Source organism: Ixodes scapularis, unplaced genomic scaffold, assembly GCF_016920785.2.
Source record: "Ixodes scapularis isolate PalLabHiFi unplaced genomic scaffold, ASM1692078v2 PGA_scaffold28__5_contigs__length_5199819, whole genome shotgun sequence".
In the NCBI taxonomy this organism is placed as follows: domain Eukaryota; kingdom Metazoa; phylum Arthropoda; class Arachnida; order Ixodida; family Ixodidae; genus Ixodes; species Ixodes scapularis.
In genome coordinates, this window is record NW_024609855.1 from 1,680,410 (window position 1) to 1,703,048 (window position 22,639).

The 22,639-nt window shown below is 45.5% G+C and overlaps 1 protein-coding gene across 1 annotated transcript; it reads right to left on the reverse strand.

The window, feature by feature from the left end:
- Positions 1–7,916: 7,916 nt before the first annotated feature.
- LOC115314610 (indolethylamine N-methyltransferase-like) lies at positions 7,917–20,046 on the reverse strand. The gene is made up of 4 exons (XM_040212792.1): positions 20,042–20,046; positions 19,181–19,341; positions 12,382–12,589; positions 7,917–8,355 (listed from the first exon to the last, which is right to left on the reverse strand). The coding sequence occupies exons 1-4, from the start codon at positions 20,044–20,046 to the stop codon at positions 7,917–7,919; spliced, it is 813 nt and encodes a 270-aa protein (XP_040068726.1).
- Between the last annotated feature and the right edge of the window lie 2,593 nt (positions 20,047–22,639).

Below are 22,639 nucleotides of genomic sequence, written 5' to 3' on the forward strand. Positions count from 1 at the left end.
TTTGCCGAGGTGGTGCGCAGGGGCCCTACACCACACTCGGAGTCGAGGGCCACTCAGGTCTCTCCCGAGATCCTGGCGGCCGACTTCAGGGCCCCAGCTCCCCGACAGGGGCAGCAGCTGCTTCCTCCAGCCCCTGGCGGTAGCACGCGTGCTGCTCTTTTTCCAAGGACAGGCCGGCAGTAGCCGCGCCTGCCCCCTCTCCTAGGTCCCCCCCCGGGGAGACGGAGCGAACTTCTCGCTCTTGCTCGCTAGAGAGGGCCCTCTTACCGAAGGAGCAGCATGGTGCCCATGCAGCTCCTGGGAAAGGAGGGGACCGGACGAGCTCAGGCGACCCGTCGCCCAGCTCGTCTGCAAGCCCCCCAGCCGGTCGTGGCCGGGGTTTGCCCCCCCCCCCCCCCCCGGACACCTGGCCGGACAAGTGCTGCTCATAAAACAACGGATACCTCTCAGGAGGTGGAGATGTTGACGGATGCTGACAATCTGTCCACCCCTGGGTCCGACCAGGACAATATGGAGTGGGAAACTCCCTCCAGTAAACATAAAAAGAATAAGAAGCCTGTAGTCCCGCCCAAATGATGATCCCAATGTCTTCCATCTACTTTGTGTTGACTCCGCAATCTTACTCATTTTATTAGGTATATTTTTTCAGTAGTATATTTACATACCTTTTATAGATGACTAAGTTACATTTTATGCAATGGGACTGTCGTAGTATTTTAAGAAATATTGATGATGTAAACTATTTCATAGATCAGCTTCGGCCCATCGCTCTCGCCTTGCAAGAAACCCACCTTCACGCTAATTCCTTTAATATTTTAGGACATCATCAGGTTTTTAGAAAAGATCGCCCCTCTTCCACCCCTTCTGGTGGTGTTGCAGTGGTCGTGCAGAGTGGAGTTGCTTGCTCTCAAGTTCCGCTCTGCACGCCGCTGGAAGCTGTTGCAGTACGTCTCCTTCTGGACCGCCTTCTAAAAATTGTTTCTTTATACTTACCACCTAACATTCTTTTAAACCTTCAAGAGCTGCAGGGACTTACAGGACAGCTCCCGCAACCTTTTTTAATTTTGGGTGATTTTAACGCCCATCATCCTATGTGGGGTAGTACCTGTCAAGACTCCCGTGGTGGTGTGATTGAACGTCTTGTATTGTCTTCGGGGCTGTGCCTTCTTAACGGGAGAGAGCCAACCTTTTTTAGTGCGGCACACAACTCATTCACATCTATTTATCTTTCTATTGCTTCACCTTCATTACTTCCTTGCTTCTCTTGGAACGTTCTTCATAACCTTTTTGGAAGTGATCATTATCCAGTTGTTTTAGAGAGTACCGTTCCATTGCCTAATCTTTTGAAGGGGGTCCCTAAGTGGAAGTTAGACAAGGCAGACTGGGCGCTTTTTAATCTTCACTCCACTTTAGATCCTTCGCTTCTTTCTTCTATGAGCTGAGAACGCTACACTTTATCTTACTGAGCAGATACTAAAGGCTGCTTAGCAGTCCATTTCACAGACATCTGGTAATATATCCAAAAAATGTAAACCTTGGTGGAATAAGGAGTGTGCCACAACCCGGGCGGACCAAAATAGGGCGTGGGGCAGATTTCGCAGATACCCCGCTTCGGACAGTTACCTTCGGACAGTTAAAAGCTCATGCGGAACGACAAAAGCTTGTCATGTCAGGAGGAAATTCAGCATCCTATAACCAACCATTTACGCGATGCGAGCTTGAGATGGCTCTTAATGTGACAAAGCTCTCCGCCCCTGGTCCCGATGGAATTCATTATAAAATGCTGCGCCGCCTCTCTCCAGAATTCCTTGAAAACCTTCTCCTGTTTTTTAATCTTTTGTGGGAAAAGGCATGTTTCCCTCGGGCTTGGAAACACGCACATATCATCCCCCTCCTAAAGCCTAACAAAGACCCCTCACAACCATCAAGCTACCGCCCCATTGCACTGACGAGCTGCCTTGGGAAAACATATGAAAGGCTTATAAACAGGCGAATGGTCTACATGTTAGAAAGCCAGAGGGTCTTTGATAACAATCATTGTGGATTTCGCCAAGGTCGATCTACCCTTGACCACTTAGTTCGCCTGGAGACTGTGATACGTGAGGCATTTGTAAACAGGCACTACTGTGTTGCGGTTTTTTTCGACTAGAAAGGGCATATGACGCAGCGTGGAGGTATGGGATTCTCCGAAACCTGTATGCCTGTAATATCCGGGGCCGTATGCTGCGAAGCATAAAGGAATATCTGACAGACAGGACTTTCCAAGTTCGTCTCGGCTCAGCCCTATATGATTCCTTTGTTCAAGAAAACGGAGTCCCTCAAGGGGGTGTTTTAAGTGTTACTTTGTTTTTGCTAACAATGAATTCACTCGCACAACTGCTGCCACCCTCTATTTCATATTTTCTTTATGCTGATGATATACATGTTTCATCATCGTCTTGTAACCTTTCTAATTGTGAGCGCCAGTTGCAGTTAGCCATAAAGAAACTGTCCAAGTGGGCCGACGAAAATGGGTTCAAGTTCTCTGCTTCGAAAATGGTCTGTGTTCCCTTTTCTTTGCGACGCGGGCTCTCTTTGGATTCATCCCTGGAATTGAATGGAACTCCTATACCTGTTAGGGAGGAGCACACATTTCTTGGTGTGATATTTGATAGAAAGCTTAATTTTATTTCCCACCTTAAAGCACTGAAGCAAAAATGCCTTCAGTCGACAAACCTTCTGAAAGTTTTATCTCACAAGTCTTGGGGGTCTGATAGAAAATGTATCCTGCAGCTATACAATGCCCTTGTACGATCCCGTCTTGACTATGGTGCAATAGTGTATGGATCGGCTCGGCCTTCTGTCCTTAAGATGTTGGACTCAGTTCACCATCTCGGCTTGCGACTGGCAACAGGAGCTTTCCGGACGTCTCCGTCCTCAGTTTGTCTGCAGAATCCAGTGAGCTGTCCCTGAACAAACGACGTACATATCTTAGTCTAACATATGCTTACAAGATTCTGGCCGACGCTCAGCATCCAACTTACTCTTCCCTCACAAGGTCAAGGTTCTATCTCTTTTTTTGAAAATAAATCAAGCATTGTAACACCGTTAAGCTTCCGCATTGAACATCTTCGCTCCTCGCTGGACCTCTCTGTGGACCAGGTCGTCCTCGTTCGGAAAGTCAACGGTATTCCACCTTGGAAAACACAGCGAGTTGAATCTGACTGGTCTCTCGCGAACTTCAACAAGCACAGCATTTCCCATGCTGTAATTAAGCAAGAGTTTGCTGAACAGCAAAATAAGTATGATGGTTATCTTCATGTTTATACAGATGGCGCCAAGATTTCATCTTTCGTCGGTTGCGCTGTATACTCTCAAAGCTTCTCCAAGGTTCAACGAGTTGATTGTATTGCCAGCATTTTTACTGCGGAGCTCTATGCGGTATCAATGGCGATTGTCTATACTATCAGTAGGAAAGTACTGAGGGCGGTCCTGCTTGTTGACTCTCAAAGTGTGATTCTTGCAGTTTGCTCTCTTAAAGATACTAAAAATATGCTTGTACAACAAATTCGATATGAACTTAGCTCTGCTTTGCATGGGGGTCAAAATATAAAATTTTTTTGGGTACCCAGTCATATTGGCATTCAAGGCAATGAAGAAGCCGACAAGCTTGCAGGATCTGCTGGGAACCTTCCACAATCGCTGTCCTGTTTACCCTATCAAGATAATAAGCCCTTGGTGAAGTCCTCGATTCTTCATTCTTGGCAATTGGAATGGGACATGGAGTGCGATAACAAGCTCCATGTTACCAAACCTGCATTGGGAGTTTGGGAAAGCTCTTCATGCAAGAGCCGACTTCATGAAACGTTGTTGTGCCGCCTGAGAATTGGGCACTCATTTATAACTCATAGGTATCAACATCCACTGCCACGGGGTGACCCCAAACCACAATCATGGACAACAAAGGAATGGGCCCTCACTACCTTCTACTTTCACTGAACTACCATCTGCTCAGAGTTCTCGGCCGTGACTTAAAACGATTTTTGGACTAGTTTGGAATTTGCGAGAAAGATATTTTTCTTTTTTTCTACTGGAAATGCAATTTGTTTTGGGAAATATAAGCGATTCGAGATTAAAATAACAATTAAAAGATTTGAGCTGTGTGACATATTAAGCCTCGTTTGAACAATTACGTTTGACTGCGCTAAGGCTGACTGGGTCGAGCTGTTGCTATGGCAATCCTTACGACGAACCAATGAGGAAGGCGCTGTGCTGTACGACGCAACGCGGCGCAACGCAGTTCACACAACTGTCTGAACGAACCTCTTTGTGGACAATTCAACGATTGGGGGGCTTGAGCGAAGCGTCTGGCCAATTGGCTGCGGGTTAGGTTCATGGCTACCTTGCCGAGAACGGGTGCGCATCGTCGCCATAGCCCCTTGTATCGTCCTAGATTCAGGCTCCGAGGGAGATCGTGCCGACGTCGTCCACTACGCCGCGCCCCGCACCTTTCCGTTTCTGCTGATTGGTATTTATGCAACCGGTATAATTGAAGCAGAATTCGGTCAGGGGTTAGCCGCACCGTGATAGGTTGAAAAAAAAAAAAGAAAAGGACGGGGATGACGAGTTCATGTAAGCATTTCTTTTCTCCCGAATGTCACCAAATCTGGAAGAAACTACAAAGAAACTTAAGACCGCTAAATTGTAGGAATGCGAAACCATTCGTATTTGTAGCGTATTCCTAGAAGCTGTGCACAGCGCTAGCTGAGCCCGGCCGGGCGATTTCTGCGGATGCTGCCCGGGCGGGTTCTACGGCCGGTCGCTTTGCAGAGCCCGGCCACCCTCTCCCTCTTACTGGCGGCCGGGCCGCTGCGCCATGGAGAGGGCTTCTCTGTGGGGTGGCGTTCCCTGGAACTACGCCGCGCGCCAGCCAATTGGAGCTTATGTATCAGTTCACTGCTACAGACTACAGGCTTCCTTCCATGGGACAGGGTAATTTAGGTGCCGTTTGGCGCGGCTTCGAAAGCTGATAAGGCCGCTTCGCTCCATGGGACAGTTAATGCTTTCGCATTAAAAAGACCGTAATACTGCGCACGTCGAAGTCATTAGGCGCTAATCCGCAGGCAGGCCCTTCCCTACTGAAAAAAACCATTTGAAATTCAAACGGGTGGCAAACTGGTCGCCCGTTTGAATCAAACCTGTCGATCCGGTTGGATCAAACGTGATTATGGGATACGGGTACCCGTTTGGAAACGGTACCCGTTCGAAACGGTACCCGTTTGATACAGGTGCCCGTTTGATACGGGTGCCGTATGGTACGAGTACCCGTTTGACATGGCACGTGACCACACGTTTGAACGTGTCCTTCGAAATTGCAAATTATGCGCTAGCCCTAAATGGGTATCGTCTGGGAGGCTGGTTATCTTAAACATATTTAAGACGTCCCGAAACTCATAAACGTATTTATAACATGGAGAAAACACGTCGAACAAATGCACTCGCGTAGGTGCTTGTAAGTGGACAGGAAAACCGACACAAAAGATTGTTTTCAATTCTCCTCGAAGTTTATTACCTCTTCTGTAGACAAGTACAAACGTGCAAGCGATCTGTGAACACTATACAGGTAGACTTTCGGGGAAATTATTCTCCTGGCTGCCGCGCGAATAGGCGCTGCATAATTCTTTAGATAATTTAGAAGAGTACGCGTAGAAGAACGGTCAATCGTTGCCAACACGTAGGTTGCAGTGCACTTACCATAACAATAGCGGACTTGAAAGACGTAATCCGTGATATTTGTCGACACGGTCAAAGCAGGACAACTACACAAACACAAACGAGAGTGAACGGCTCCTTGGAAGTTTCACAACGATGCGGCGCACAAGCTGTCATTTGCCGAACCCAACCAAACCGCGAGAATTTGCGACTTCTTTGAAGAATCGCTCGTTGCCGACATACACGTGGGTCTTTTCGAACACTGATAGCTTTGGTGCACATCCAATACGTTGTCGAGAGACATCCCAATAAGACCGCAGGGTTAGGCGGCAGATTGAAGCAGGTAGAACGAGCGAACTTCGAGCAGCAACTGACAACAAGCAGACAAAGAAAAAAGCGGCTGCAAGGCGCGCCCTTCCGGATCTCGATGCTTATCAGCGTGTAGCTCGCGCGCTGCTGTGGGTCACGTGACAGGGGTGACAAGAGAGGACGGAGGGGGCGAGGTCAAGGCGCTGGGACCACCGGGACAGCCCCTCTCCCTCTCCCCAGGCATTCCAGGGAGATGCGTTTTTGTAGTCCCGAAGAACAAACGCGCGCGCGCGCGCTCGAACTTTGGAAATGGCGGCGGGGCTGCCTGAAGCTCGGCTTGCGCCCGAGCGAAGAAAGAACTCAGCGCAAGCTCGTAGTTTGAGTGCTGCAACGGCGGGCGTGCTCTCGCAATGCTCGATGTTCTTGCAGCCGCGTGTACGCGTGCTACCTTCGCTGCGTCTTGAATTAAAGTGAAACGGAGTCTAGACGTACATTCTTTCACGCGGTCGCGTCTCCTGCGAAAGAGATTCGAGCTGAATAAGTACATTGAGGCAACAAAGATGGACAAAGTATTAAAGGTCTGTCAAAAATATCGGCTCACCAACGTCGCGCGTTTACGTAAAACAAAAAAAAAAGGTGTTAGTTTTAGTTGCAGTATAATCGAAAATCAGCGGAATTGAAATATAAATATAATTACTTGCATTACGCGGACGATCTGAAATCGATGAACCGGCGCTCCCAGCCTTCCGGAAAACATTGGCTGCCACGGCTGAAACGCTAGGCGTGCCCACGCCGCCGATCTGTACGTTCAATATCAAACGGGCTCCGGAGAGCCGTTTGATTAAACCGGTGCAGTTTGCAACATGGTCACCGGTTCGAGCAAACGTGCGACAACTTTGCCCTAACGAGTCGCCCATTTGCCCAGACGAGCGACCCGTTTGCCAAATAGGTGACCGTTATGGCTCATACGGGGGACCCCTTTGAGCCATACGGGCGACCCCTTTGACAAACTGGTGACCAGTATGGTTAAACGGTTACCGGTATGGACCCGTTTATTTTCATATGGGCCCCAAATGGTTTTTTTCAGTAGGGTTGTTTGAACGAATCGACACCTGGCCTTTGTTGTTTTATGCGTGAGCGGCTACCGGCGCGTACGACTAGCTCATGATCATACATATAGCTTATGCATGAGCTAGATTGTCCTGAATTCTAATTGAGTCTCCCTCTGGCACGTCGTCTAGCTTCGAGCTTTTGCCAGCTTTACGGGCAGGAGCGCCCGTCTCGTTAGACCTACGAAGCTTCTCGTGGTAACCCCAGCGGCATGCGCAGACTCGTCCAATCGATTGCACTGATGCGGAAACCGACACAAAAGCACCAGGACATCCATCTGGTCGGTGAGAACAGCTGGCAAAACCCAACACGCGGCAAGAGCAGCAGATTAAAATTGCAGAAATAAGCGTCCCATTGGTTCCGTTGTTCCGACATCCCGAACGCCGATTCCCGAATGGAACGCTTGCCCGAGGATCGGAAGTTGGGAAAATTGGTTCGCCGGTCCCGCCACCACCGCCGCTGGAAAACAAGCGTCTAAAAAAGTCGTTTTTTTTTCTTCTTTTTTTAGATTGCTTTACTTTTTTTTGCCTTTCTAGCTAAATAAAAACACATTTTTTTTAGAGAATAACGATGCTTTATTGAGTGATACATTTCATTTCGTCTGCATAAAATAAATTCTGACGGCTCTTCCCAAAACGTCACTAACTGCGCGTCTTCAACAAACTGGGGCGCCACCAAACGTTGCGCTGTTTTTGCCTTATCCAATTAAAATATGACGCGATAATAGTTTGTGTCTACTCCTTGTTCTCTGAGTAGCCCGACCAACTAATGAGGAAATAACAAAACGCGCAGGAGCTGAAATATTGTTAGAGATCCCTTTTAAAAGATTTGTGGGCCGCCAGGACAAACACGAATACCTCAGGTTGTCCCATAACGCTCATGTTTTCCGTGCGGTATACATTGAGTTTAAAGCCGGCATCTGCCACCGCTCCTTTGACCACGTCGTCGGTGATCTTCACCATGGGGAATTCATGGTCTCCTATGGTGAATTTCCCTGGGCCACCCAAACCAGCCAGAACGAGCAGACCGCCAGGTTTGACGAGAGACCCTACGTTGCAGGCCGCGCACCGGAAAGATTCGTGGTTTGTTATGGCACACTCGATGCAGTTGCAGGAAAGGACGACGTCAAAGGCTTCCTCGTGTTCCTGTGGGAGCACTCCGGGTGTCAGGACATCGCAGTGAACCACCTTGCGGATCGAGGATCGGGTGCGCTCTAGTATTTCTAGCGCCCCCTTCTTGGTATCGCTGTAAATCGCAACAAAGGTGTGCTGCGTAAGTTAGATGTTGGCCGTGGACTTACCGGTTTTAACCTAAACACGCTGATAAAGTTCAGAAAGTCTGGGTACAAAGAAAGCTGGTGATGGTTGAACATAATAGACTAAAACACCGAGAGTAGAGAGAAAAGGGAACTTCTGTGGCCTTGTCGTCCCTCGTGCTCCCTCGTCTAGGGGTTTTAGTCTGTTATGATAAAGTTCCGTCGGTGACGAAAATACAAAAAAAGGTTTAAACCACAAAAAAAAAGCGATAGTAATCTGTCGGTGACAACAGAACAAAATCGGTTGAAACCGAAAAACACAGACAAAGGTCCGTCGGTAACCAAATCATAAAACCGGTCAAAACCGAAAAATGCCGATAAACACCTCTTGTCCGAAAAATACAAAATTTGTTAAAACTGAAAAACGCTGAGGAACATCTATTAATCTAAAAAAAACCTCAAAATTAGTTAAAACCGAAAAACCCCAAAAAACATAATTGGTGGCGTAAAAATCACAAAATCGGATTAAAGGAAAAAGAAAAACTGCTTCCTCTAAGTTTTTGTTTTAGCTATATTTCTTTTCAGCTTAAGTCCAGACGGAGCCGACGCCACGAGCTGATGACACCCATCAGACAGCGTCAAAAGTGCACCGTCCTGGTGCTCGTCATGTTTCTGTATGTGTTCTATCATCTGTGATCTAATCATAAACAAAACGGCCTAGTGACTTGCGCCTTTAACGCAGCCTGATTCCTCCCATCACCTGGTAACGTCGGCTGGGTTTCGACTTGCACTGGAATTAAGCGTAGGACTGTTTTTTGTTTTGTTTTTATTGAAAACCTCCGCTCTCGGTCTTCAACTCTTAGTTTTTCGGAAAACACTTTCACCGATAATCAACGTTTCTAGCGTTCATCAGAAACAAATCACAGAAGCACACCGGTATTTTGAAAAAATAAACACCGCAAAACATTAACCGATTTCTCTTACAATAAACACCGGAAAGTCTGTGCCCTGGTATATATATCAATGATACCTGACAGTGTATATAGATTTTTGCAGACTATTTGAAAATATCAGGATTTGATGCTACATGTTTCTTTTCTATATAATTCTTAAAGCCTCGACGCTTTCACCAGATATTAGCTGGACTTTCTTAGCTCTTCGGCTTGCCTCGCGCTCGGCATCTCGCATAATTGAGGAAACCACGATACAGTAGGAAAGACCTCATCTAAACAATTATAATTTTAACTTCTATCGTGAAAACATGTGCGTCTAGTTTTGTCTAAATATGTCCCCTTTTCCAGATTTTATATCGAAGATAACAAATAAAGCAACATTGAGGATTATACGCAGCCCTAAGTTCGTATTTCGGAAAAAGAATCAGCGCTTAAACCCTATTCTACGTTATTATTACATCCGGAATTCGCACTTTACCGAAGTCGGCCAGACATTCCCTATGGCTGCCCGTTTAGTTTACTTGCTGCGAGCCAGTAGACTCTTCTCAAAAACCCAAATCAAGCAACATTGGAATTCGCAATTTCTCGGGCCAGAAAGCGTGTGATTAGATCCGAGTGCTCGCCGAACGCTGACGTGAGCACTCGTTTTTCGGTACGAGCCGAGCCGAGTTCACGTCGAACGTTGACGTAGCCTTCGTGCCACTTACATGCTCGGAGTACGCGCCCGTACAATCGGGGACACGAATAATTGGCGCAGCATTCGCTAGATGGCGCGCGCGTCTGAAAGTGGTCTGTTGTACGACAGGTGTTTCATGGTACACGTCCGTCGAAGCGATACGCATGCACAGAAACAGTGTCGCTTCTTACGCAATAAAGGCTTGGGTTGGACTTTGAACCAGCTCCTGAAAGGAGAAGAGGGGACCCCGTAGGCTAGCTGCCACTTTTGAGAAGCTGTTTACTCCTATGCAGTTGCGTTTACTAGGCTTGGTTCCTTCTCTCCAGAATAAACTGACAAACAACGAGCACCGCGCCGGACATCCCTGCAACTTACTACTGTACAGGACTTCATTTTCGTGGGCTCAATATGTCCCGAATTTTGGAAAGGTATGGAAACCTGTTATGTTTCGTAAGCCCCCCCCCCCCCCCCCCCCAAAAAAAAAAAAAAAGAAAGGATTTGTATTTTCAGTTGCCGGGGAGATATATTTGCGAAACCAAATCTCTTTGCGATATTTTGTCCAATCGCAAAATTCGCGGAAATTAAATTTCTTATCGGGGCGCCAAGTGCCAAAGGGCAGTCTACAGCGTAGGCCAAACAGACGTACGTTAAATGTATGTAAGAAATCAGTATCGTAAGGCTCCGACGCATTAATTTAGCATGTTCGAAGGTGAGGTTCGGTTGTACATTTTGTTCTTTTGATTTTTTTTTAATATGAAAGACAGAATTTGCATTAGTTGAAAATTACAACAGAGGCGCAAAATGGGTTTTGGCTCAGTGCAGTTAAGTATTTTTTTTTTTTTTTTTACAAAAAGTAAAAACGGTTTTGGTAGGCCATCGAAGTGTTTTATTTGGGAAAGCACGGAATGAAAGCGGAAGTCTGAAATATTTTTTGCCCTCTTTGATGTTTTTCTTAAATAAAGCGTCCGAGACATTCTTAGCAACATCTTTTACACATTCGCATAAAAAAGATGCAATGCAGACTGTGCCACAGACAATTGTTAGGTTTTACCTGTACGGTTTAAATTGCAGCTTTTGATTGAGGCAAGTTTCCTCATTGATATTACCAAACGAAAAGTGCACCATATTCTGAGACAAACCTCCTTGACGGGAAAAAACAAAGGTGAACGCAACACAACGTCTCAAACCCAGCTGAATTTATTTTAGAGAAAGTTCAGGTTTATATAGCTTAGGTACTCGAACCTGAAGTACACAAACCAAGTGCATAAACCAAATAGAAAGCTAAGGTTTTTGTATAGGGTTCAAGTACAGAACCAAACCTAACGAAAGGAGAAGAAAAAACTGACTTTTTCTACAAATGCACAAGAAAGATGGTCTTTAAGCAGAATTATATTTTCACTCCATACTCTCGAAAACGAAAAAAAACCACACACACACAAAAGAGATTTGATGCTAGTTGGCAATCCTTTTCCCGAAAAACCCCATACTTGACTGTGGGCAAAAACCCGGAACATGGCACACTCAGATAAAGCAAAGTTAGGGCGAACATAAACGGGACAACGGACAAACTGAACATACAGCAACACAAATGTTGGTGCGTGACCTTGCCCTACTAAAAAAAACAATACGATTTGTAGAAATCTCTAGGTTTTGTAGAAATATTTGTAGAAATATTTTTGTAAACGATTGCATTAATGTTTAACGACACAAAAACATATTCTAGGTGTCACAATTTTGACATGCGTGACGTAAGTACAACCGCAATTTTTTTATTGCGTTCGTCACTATTAAATCAGGTTTATTGATTGATCAGCAATCACACTCAAAAGGCGCACCGCACAGTTCTACATCTGTGCTAAATGGTTGCAATGTCGGAGCAAGAGAAACTGATTTGGGAGATGCATTTCATTTTTTTATGCGTAAATTCTTCTTAGCCTTTTCACTTGCAGGGTGACCAACCATAGGCAATCACTTTCGCAACGCGCACCGCACAGTTCCACCTTCATGCTAAGTTAAAATGTCGGAACAAACGAAACTGATTTTTGATATTCCTTTCAAATAGGTGCAATCCGATCGGCCTTTGCTGTACCATCGCGGACAATACGAGGTGAAACATTCCTTCACGCTTTCTTTTGACGTACCTGCCTAATTTTGAGAGAGCTGTTATTCGAGGAAGGAGTGGAAAATGAATTTGGGGTCCCATACGTTGAAAGTTTCGACAAATTGAGAGGTGATAGAGAACAAAAAGTTAGGGCGCAAACAAGCTGGTGAAGGTTTAACATTTTGGACAAAACCCCGAGACTGGGGGGAAAAAGGAAAACACAACACACAAAGTCGCGGGAGTCGACTGAAATGCAATTAAAACATTCAAAATACCATGCGTTTACCTGTAGCCCTCCAAGGCAGCAACTTCCCCAGCACGGGAGGTCCAGTCGATGGCATCTTTACTCCTCTCGAGGCACTTCTCGAGTTCCAGCCTGTTGCCTTCCATCAGGTCGCTTAGCACGATGTCGCTGAATCGCCTCGAGGAAAGGAACGAAGGCCAGAGCGTCGGACCGCAGCCCACTTCCAAAAGGGTCTTGCCCTGAACCAGATCTGTGGACAGCACGCTGTAGTTTCAGTTTAGTCCGGCTTCATTACGAACGAACACCGATTTCATACCGCTCTAGTCTCGTTAATATATATATATATATATATATATATACATGGTGGTTTTTTTTAGGCTGAACAGATTTGTTTAAAAAAAAGCCGTTAAAGTTACACTTCTGCCGCTTGTGGAGGTGAGTTATACGGCCAGGGGGACATATTATAGGGGGCTAATCGTAACCATCAGTCGTCTAATTAATTAACATTTGTTAATTAACTTTTTAATTAATGAAAATAGACATATGGTTCAAATTAGAAACTTGCTCGGCGTCATCGAAAACCACTAAATCAGTCCATTTCAGAAAGACTTTAGGCGCGTGAGAAGCGTAGTATTGTACTAAACTTACCACTCGTGGAGCAGGTACAAGGCTGGGGCTAGATAAGAGACGGAAAAATCGCGCGGGCGCCTTATCGGTACCGCTAGCTTTGTACCTGCTCCACGAGTGGTAACTTTAGTGCACTACTACGCTTCTCACGAGCTCAAAGTCTTTCTGAAAATTACTGATTTAGTGGTTTTCGATGACGCTGAGCAAGTTTCTAATTGGAACCATATGTCTATTTCATTATTTAAAAAGTTAATCGCCGAATTTTAGTTAATTAGTCGACTGATTGTTACGATTAGCCCCCTTTAATATGTCCCCCTGGCCGTATAACTCACCTCCACAAGCGGCATATGTGTAAAATATGTGTAACTTTCACGGCTTTTTTAAGCAAATGTGTTAAGCTTAAGAAAACACCCTATATATATATATATATATATATATATATATATATATATATATATATATATATATATATATATATATATATATTTGTAGGCTGACGTGTTTTTGCTCACGATTGTCGAACACAGATCTACTTCATCCCGTATAAGATTCTGGAAGCTTCGCTAGGCCAAGCAGCTCAGTTACAAAACTGTCGTAGACGCTGCTTTCGCGAGCAGTACCCTCCGCCTCCTCCCTCTTCCTCCAAAGTTGGCCTTCCGTCGTTCGACGCGCCACCGGTTTGGGAACAGCTGCTATGGTATTTACAGTGTCTTTTATAAAATGCACGGGTCTTGAAGCACGGCGCCTAGTTGACACCTCCATAACGTCTCCGATTAATAGTTTTGAAACGCAGACTCTAGATGGCGCTTCATATGGCGAGTCGCGGACCTGATGGGACAGGGGGGTGCACCCCTCCGCGGGTGTTTTACAACTGAGTTGATTCAGTAAGGTTGGCAATGGGTAACGTGTCCGACATAAGCAAAGTTTCTGAGGCCTTTGCCTTTGGTCTTTTACTTGAGTTTGTAGCTATTCCAATATACCAACAAAGATACATCACATTCTTCCGTCACAGGGATCATTGCTGTCTATAAATTGTCCAGGAGAATTAACATATTATGCAGCTGATAATGAAAAACAGCGCGAAACATAAGGACAAAGAGAAATATATACAGGACAAGGCGCTGACTATCAACTTTCTTATTTTGAAAACACGCGGGTATCAGGTCTTCTTTTTCTTTCACTGTGGTGTCACATTTTTTTCTTTCACTGCAGGTTGGCTTCTTTGTTGTTTTCTTCGAAGGAGATGTTATCCAAGGTCCAAAAAGGCCGTCTCACGGTCCCTGAGGTTTCCCTGAGGGTTGGCTGACGTACGTTGTTTTCTTTTTTCGCTATATGGTAGGCCTCAAAAATCTCCCTAGACAACTGAGTTTGATGTTTGTACAAGATACTTGCGTCTCTGGACCGTAGTTCAGAGCCGCAGTCACGGCAATATATTGCTAAATGGGAGTATGCTCCACCTTTTACCGAACTGCGATGTTCGCGAAGTCTGATGTTGAAGCATCTCCCCGTTTCACTGATGTATGTGTGTCCGCAGGAGAATGGGATTTCATAGACTGTCCCCTTTTTGCAAGGAACGAACTTCATGCCATGTTTAATGTGGCATCCTTTGTCGTCTACTTGACCGCGTTTGTTTGTGTTTTTTTTTTATTGCGGTTACATTTCTGCTTAGATTGTTGCAGGCTGAGAATACGACATTGACCCCGTATTTCGAGGCGACTCCCTTTATCCCATCAGAGAGGCGGTGAATATATATGGTATGACCGTACGTTCTTTTTGCCTTTCTTAGCTTTTGTTTGTGCTCTTTTGTGGGATCCACCTTTATGTTACGAATTAGTTTGTCGCTGGCCGATTAGATAACTGTGTTTGAAAAGTTCCAGTCCCTGAGCCTGGCGAATGGGGCAGAGAAGCTTACTTTCATTTTGTGGATGCAGGCTTTTGAAAGCGCTGACCGCAAACATGAAAAACCAATGCCGTTTTTAACGAGTATTGAATGTGCCGATCTGTAGTTAAGTAAGCTTTTAGTGTTTCTAGGGTGGTGAATCGAGGATACATGTTCTTCTTTTACCTCCACTAAGAGATCCACAAATTTATTTTCATACTCCTTAGGGGTCGCAAGGGTGAAACAAAGGCCTAAGCCTTCTTCCGTGAACGACCTTAGCACGTCGTCAAGTGTTCTACTAAATTCTGCTTTCGCTATGAACACCAAGTAGTCGTCTACATACCTAAATATTTGTTTTGTCGTACCTACCAATCTATATTCAAGTTCCCTGTCGACTTTTCGAAACGCCTGACTTCTGTACATAAACATCGTCCTGCCAGTCTATAAATGTGGATTTTAGATAAAAGGACAAAAGTTAAAGGAAATCTTCTGGTGGGATTCCGCTATTTGTCCCAAACCTTGTTTCATCACTGTGGTCTAAAATACATTCCTTTACGCTGTTCATGAGTTCATCATGGGGCATGGAATAATAAAACTCTTCAACTTCTATACTGAAAGCGCTGCATCCTACTGGGTTATCGTTTTTTTTTTTATATTCAATTGCCAACGTTGAGTTAGGAATGCAAAATGGGTCATCTATCTGAAGTGAGTTAATTTGTAGATATGTCGAAACCGCCCGAAGCCAGGTATCTCGCTCTGATACATGCTGTGCGAAAAGGTATTCCTGGATTGTGTGTTCTCACTACGAAAAATACCTCTAGCGTAAGTTTCTTTCCTTTTTTGGTTTCTGCTGCGACCTTTCTCAAGTTTAGTCTGCAGAGTAGCTTTAAGGCTCGATTTTGTTTTCTTCGCTGGTTGCTCTGTGACTTGCCTATAGTTCTTCTGGACAGCTGCATTAGCTTTCTCAGCAAAATTACCCTCCGGCAAGACGACGAAAAATCCTTCCGTGTAGAACAACAGAATAAGCGACCCATTTGATGTCAGAAAGTCAATAACTGGTTCTAGACTCCTATCTCGCGAGGGCTTACCATCATTTTTTGACAAAACGTCCACACACTCTTCGATGCCTCTTGGTCTTTTTTCCTCCGGAATCGATCGAGTCGCAGACCTTTACATTGCGAGTTTGTTTATCCGGGTTAACCCTGGTTCAAAACAAAACTTAAGACCATTCTTTAACAGCAGTTGATGATGCTCTGGAATTGGCTTCTCGCCGAGGATTACTATCTTTTCTTCTTTATTGGGCATCTTCTTCTTGGAAGGTAGCGTGAGGCGAATCTGATACCAAAGAAACTCCGTGACCTGGGCGGTGACGCTTGACCATTCCTGATATTTGCGGAAGGCTCTAAAATATCGCTCGTCCTTGTTACACGCTATCTGAAGACAGTCCTTGAAGTACTGAACTTGATCCCACCACTCGGAGCACAAAATAGGCATATTCTTGTATGACCAGGCGACAGAACCAACCATCCGAAGATGACTTGTAGTTCTGGAGGGAACGTTGATTTTCTGGAGTTCCATGACGCCGCCCTGTCTTTGCATACATACAGAGCGATTACGGATGATAAGAAGGATATGTTTGACAGAAGATTATGATAATATAAACATAATCTACGAGGTACGGATTGGCTCGGGTAGCTCGTAGCGTTCATCGCGGAACATCATAAGGGGAAACGAGGTGTATGTGACTATGCCAAGAGGCTGAAGTGCTATTTTGTATGTATGCTGCTTTCCTTGTTGTTAAGCAGTATACTCCAAGGAAGAAAAAATTGACAATAAAAATCAAATTAAAAACAAAAACCAGACGACTGTGGTCGTTTTTCTTCCGCGGTAACAAAGTCTGGAGCCGCCAAGAGGCGAAGCCGCGACGAGCACGACACTGCTGCACAGGTCATCGGGATGCCAATCGCCCAGACTAGCCCCTAGACGCTGCTTGAATAATATGTTGTTAATTTTTCAAAAGCAGCATGTTACCCTTTCTTTTCATCCATTTTTTTATCATTTTTCAACCGCCCTTTGCCCTCGTTTTCCTAAAGTCAATTGTTCGAGCAAGGCGTTCAGGGGTGCGAGGTGTGTTGTTTGCGTGTACTGTGCCTGCTGTTGTCGAAATATCAGTAGAGTAGATTGTTGGGCTAGTTGGTTTTGGAACTTGGAATACATTTTAGCGCTCAAAAACAAGGACAAAAAGGTGAGAATCAGACCAGCGCACTGTGGTGTCTAATTCTCGTCTTTTTGTCCTTGTTTTTGAGCGCTAATATGTATTCCAAGGTCAAAATATCATTGTGAGTGGTGGCTCGTTGACTCCATGTGCGAGTACTGTACTTTGATAGTTTCCGAGCGCCTGTATAACTGCGTAACATGCATAGAACAGTGTTTGCGATAACAAGTCAAGATTACAAAATGCAATTAAGCTCATAAACGTTTTGCTCTCCTCGTTTCTGCAGCACGGCTTCTGGTAACTTTTTTTTTCTTTTATTTATGCGGCAGACGGTGTGTGAGCACAGCCTTTTTTTTTTTTTGACAATTGCGAGATATGGAAATTTCGGTAGCCAACCGAAACAGTTTTCAAGAACCGTTTTGAAACGGTTCACGCTTGGTGAGACCGGTAACCAGACCGCTATTTAGAATGTATCATTGAACTGGAACCGGACCGGAACAAAATGCAAAGATACTGAACTCGAATCTAACGGAATGATAGCCTGTTTGACTCCCCGGTTTTCACACTTCTGGAAGACTGAAAAACGTTTTCTGTGGTTTCAAATAAAGCTTCCGCCGGCGACAATGATATTAGGAACAAGGTAGCTGAAGTGTCGGCGCTTCGAAGAGTAGCTCATCCAGTAGCATTAGGGTCACTGACTCCCAGTATACAATAAAATGGTCTATTTAGTTCAATTAATTTACTTCCATAATATAAATAAAATGAGTCGGTTGATAAGAGATTTGGCGTCAAAACAACCGGCATCACTGAATTATGAATGAATCGTACGAGGCATTTGTTTTTGTATCTGTAATCTCAGGAGATAGAATACTGTAGTCAGGTACCATGTAAAGAGGCTCTCTCCGCGGTGGCGAAAGCTCTCGTCGAAGAGGGACACTCGTCGACTCTATCTGTTTTTGTTTTTTTTAGTATGTGTTATAGTTTTATAAAAGCCATATAGATTCCTTCGCAACTACAGTATGTTCACTTTATTTTAAAGGAAAATGGGGAAAAACCGGAAAACTCTTACCGCCCGATAAATTCAGCACAATAATAAAAAGAGTGACACTTTTTATAGTGCGCGTACTTTTACTGTGTCACGCGTTTTACCAGCTCGTAAGTGGGAGTCATTTTAGTGGCATACAAGTCTCGCCGGTTATCAGTATTAGCGTCATGGGGATGTTAGTGCTCCTCAAACAACGTTTTCTTCAACTGTTATTTTTTTTTAGATTCACCGCTTGCCTCTACAAACTTGCTGCAGAACATAGGAGTGGACCTGGAATATCCGGTAGTGAAACATCGCTTACTGACCGGGAAAATACTGTAACTGGGGCAATTTGGCAATTATAATGTCAACAAAGGTACTTATTTTTCGCTACAATTCAAGTAACAGAGATAATTCCTGTAACTATCCGACGAAGAGACAAAATGCACGCGCGCCTTCCCATAGGAATGCACGGGAGCACTGCAAAAGAGGACCGGTTGCTGTATGCTTCAATTTTAAGCCGAAGGTCCCATAATCTATAACAACCTCTACGAGGTAGCTCTTTTCAACCTCTTAAGCCTGACTCCCGTCGTTTGAAGCGCCATCTAGATTTTAGTTTCAAAACTGTTCCATCAAGTACGGTGAAACGCCATTCAGACGCTGTGCTTCAAAACGCCTGCATTCCATAGAATACACTTCAGTTGCCATAGCTGCCATCCTGAAAACGGTGGCGCGTCGAACGATGGAACGTGGGCCGTGACGGGGGGGAAAGAAGGTTGGAGGGGGTGGGGGGGGGGGGGGGGGGAGGGAGTACTGCCAGAGGAAGCAGCGTCTAAGGGCAGTTCCATGACTAAGCTAGTCTATATAGGAACAGCGACATCTGCTCCTCACGCTGTGTTGCGCGCGTCTGAACTTCAGACTCCGGCGTTCCAACGCGGGTTCGAACAGCGCACAGAGACAAAGGCAGCCAGCCTTTGCGTCTATTCCCAATATATTCGTTCTAATCAATGATTGGGCGCTATGACGTCCGCACGTGTTATAACGCATACTCTCTGTTTCTTTTTTTTTTCAATTTGGAACACTGGCTACCATTTACCTGATTGAAAGATGCCGTGAAGTGCTTCAAGTTGAAAAGCAGTAACCGGTTTGTACCTCTGGTTCACTTCGTCCACATAAGCTCGAGCCCCAAATTTATTCTTGTAACCAACCCTCAATCCTTGGGATTTCACGCTTCCCAACATCTCCGGGGGTCGACTCCTGGAAGTAAATGTTTCCGACATAAACGCTAATTCTTCAATACTTCGTTTCGCTTTAAAGACCGACTACCAGTTCACGCTTTCTACTTCTCCCTCGCTTCCTTCTCTCCCCCATTATTCCCTGTCCACCGTGGCCTGTTACCTCCTCCCCCATGGTGAGCAGGATATTCTGCCTTGCAGAATGTCGAGTCTAATTGTCGGCCTTTGAGTTGGACCTCTGCAACGGTACGCTACAACGGATTTAATCAAGCTGCGCCAAAAGTGCATGGTCACGGCGCTCGTTCTCTTTGTGGACGCGCTATCACCGACTAAACAAATCACGCTTTTTGGCGGTTGTACAGGGACGCTGCTATGCGGATAGCAATCCGTCTGCTTCTTCCACAGGAGTTGCTGTGACGTCAGAAATGCGCAGAGCTCTGATTGGCTCTGATTGAAGGATAATGAGTCGACCTCAAAGCAAGCTGCCTTGAGGTCTACCCACTATCCTTCATTCAAAACCATTGAGAGCTGGGGCGTCTTTCTGACGTCTCCACAACCCTGCAAAAGAAGCAGACGGACCTGTGCTCCGCATAATTGACCTTTACGTTGCTCGTTTTGCCCGCTGTATTTTGCTACCTGTGAAGATTCGACTGTGCCAGTTTCAGTGGATCACAGTCTGTCCAAATTTTAAGTGGGTACCCAGTTCTGGCAGCTCAACCTACACCATCTACGTTTATAATGCAATTAAATGCAAAGGTGCAAGCGAGCTGGACAACAATGACGGAAATAATCCCTGGAGAAGGGGAACAAGAGGGACAAAGGACAGGAGATTTGTGTTTGTCCTTTGTCCCTCTTGTTCCCCTTCTCCAGGGATTATTTCCACCATCTACGTGACAAGGCGTAGTGTTATATTTTCCATTCGTTATCTGTCAGACGCCCAGCGCGGGCCACCTACCTATTCGAGAGAAAATACTACGTCAGCGCTCAATTGAGATGCGTGTTCTGCACCTACGAAACACGAGCCCCGCTGCTGAACGCTCATTCAGTATTCGTGACCAATCTGCCCCGTTCTAGTGTCCGGTAGGTGACGCGAAAAAATTCAACACTAAGACCTTGTTTTCCAAGACTTCATTGCAGCGCTTTAGGGAGTTCCAAAGAAAAGAAAACCGTGCTTTTTGGCTCAGGTAAATGTACTACGTATCATAAAAATTCCACACTTCGTGAGATTGTGATGCTAGTGGTTGGGATATAGAACGAGAGAGTTTGAGAACATGACGTTACCTGGATTAAAAGATAATTGAACAAAATGAAGCTTTTTTTTTATGAGGCTAAGCCTAATATCGTCAATGCACGAATTGACATTCTGGGCACTTGTAGAATTTATATGGTTGAAAAAGCACGTTTCAGCTAGAAAGAGGATATTGTCTTCATTGTTGCTGAAAAGTTTCTTTTTTTTTTTCTTTTCTTTTTTTTCACTGAAATAGTTGTTACAGGCGCCCACAATATCATGCCATGTTTTGACGATATTGGGTTTAGGTGGACATCGAATCAGAGAAATTACAATTTTCGCAGTTATCTTTTTATCCAGGAAACGTCATGTTCCCAAACTTTGCCGTTTTATTCCGACCGCTAGCGGCACATCCCCATGAAGTTGGAGCTTTCTGCGGTTCGTTTTTGTGCCGAGGCTGAAAACCACGATTTTTTCTTTCTTTCTTAACAAATAAATAAGTCACTGCCATAATTTTTCACAAATATGTGTTCGGTGAAACACGTAATACATTAATCCTGACAAGGAATCCGCTGGAAGCCTCAGCGCATTTTGCCGATAGGTTTGTCGTTAGGGCCGATAGGTTTTTTCCGATAGGTTTGTAGCTGTATGTATGTATGTGTGTGTATGTATGCGGCGATACCCTTTGAATCGTCTACTAAATAGACACGCCAAAAAAAAAAAAAAAGGTCAGAGAGCGGAGTGTATTTACTAGTTTAGTTTGTACTGCCCACCAGGCCTGGAGTCTCCGCTTCGATCGCTGCACATACGTGTTCTCCTCGGTAAACCCGAGGGCTTGCTCAATGCGAGCGCTGAGGTCTGCTGCCGGTGCAAGTGCCGGACGCTCAAGAACCAAGTGGTGTATATGGCTTCTTCCCCATCCCCACAAGCACTGCATGCATGGCGTGTAGCCACGTTGCTGTCGTGCTTTCGTTTATGCAGGCGGGTATACGGAAGGCGCTCCCTCGGGCCTCAGCGAGGGGCCTGGTGCCCAGCCTATTACCAAACCTGAGGATAGCTCTCAAGTTTGGGCAGCGCCCCTGGTCGCGTTTCTCGGTCGCGTTTGTCGGTCGCATTTTGTTCGCGCGTCATTACCATTTTTCACGTTGGTCGCGGACGCTAAGTTGGCAAAATTTCATTGGTGGATACGCATTTTTGAAAGAAACAAGAAAACAAAAAGCTACAAGGACAGACTTTTAGGGGCGAAGCTCCTTAGGGGCTAGCCATGTCCGTATGTTCGTCCGCCGTCCGGCGTGCCCCTGCTCGTGAGTTCAGCAGCGAGAGCAAGAAAAAAAAATGAAAAAAAAAAATAAAAATAAAAAAATAAGAAAAGAAAAAGACGAAAAAAATAGGGGGCTCTGATATGCCATCCTATCTGTCTTCTTAAAAAAAGAAAAAGTAGAAAACAAAACATTCTTCACTGACATGAATGAAAACGGCACCATCAGCAGGAGAAAGAAGAAGACACCGTAGCGAACGGCCGTGTTTCTCATGCTCTCCAATCAAGAAATGCTCGGCGCCAAGCCCAGCCCCGTGCTACCAAATTTGGACCCTTCTTTTGAACTTCATGGAGGCCCTAATCCTCCGGTGAATCAAGAAGAAGCGACCAATACTTCTAGCCAGCCTGGCCAAGAGCAAACAGAAGCCATGGACACGAGGACCGCTGCCGCCGGACAAGGCGACGCCGGACCCGTCGCCGACACGACGGGGAAAGCAAGCCAGGCCAGTACGCCCTCGATACTAAAGAAACTGACCTTCGAAGTTCACACTGTATTTAAATTCAGTGAGCGAGCCACATTTCCTTCAGCTAGCACGGCGCCCTCAGCCGAGCAAGCCCTGAGGGCTCTCCTTTCGACCATCCCAAAGGACAGCCTCATCGACATCTTCAAGAGCATTCTAGGCGAGTCTCACAATATAGTTCCCCCAGCCAAGGCAAAGAAGAAGAAACCGGCGGCCAAGAAGGCCCCGGCAAGTACCCCAATGTCGGTCGCAAGCGGGATGGTTCCGCCGGTACCAGTGGTGCCAGCCGCTACGCCTGCACTTCCAGACGTTA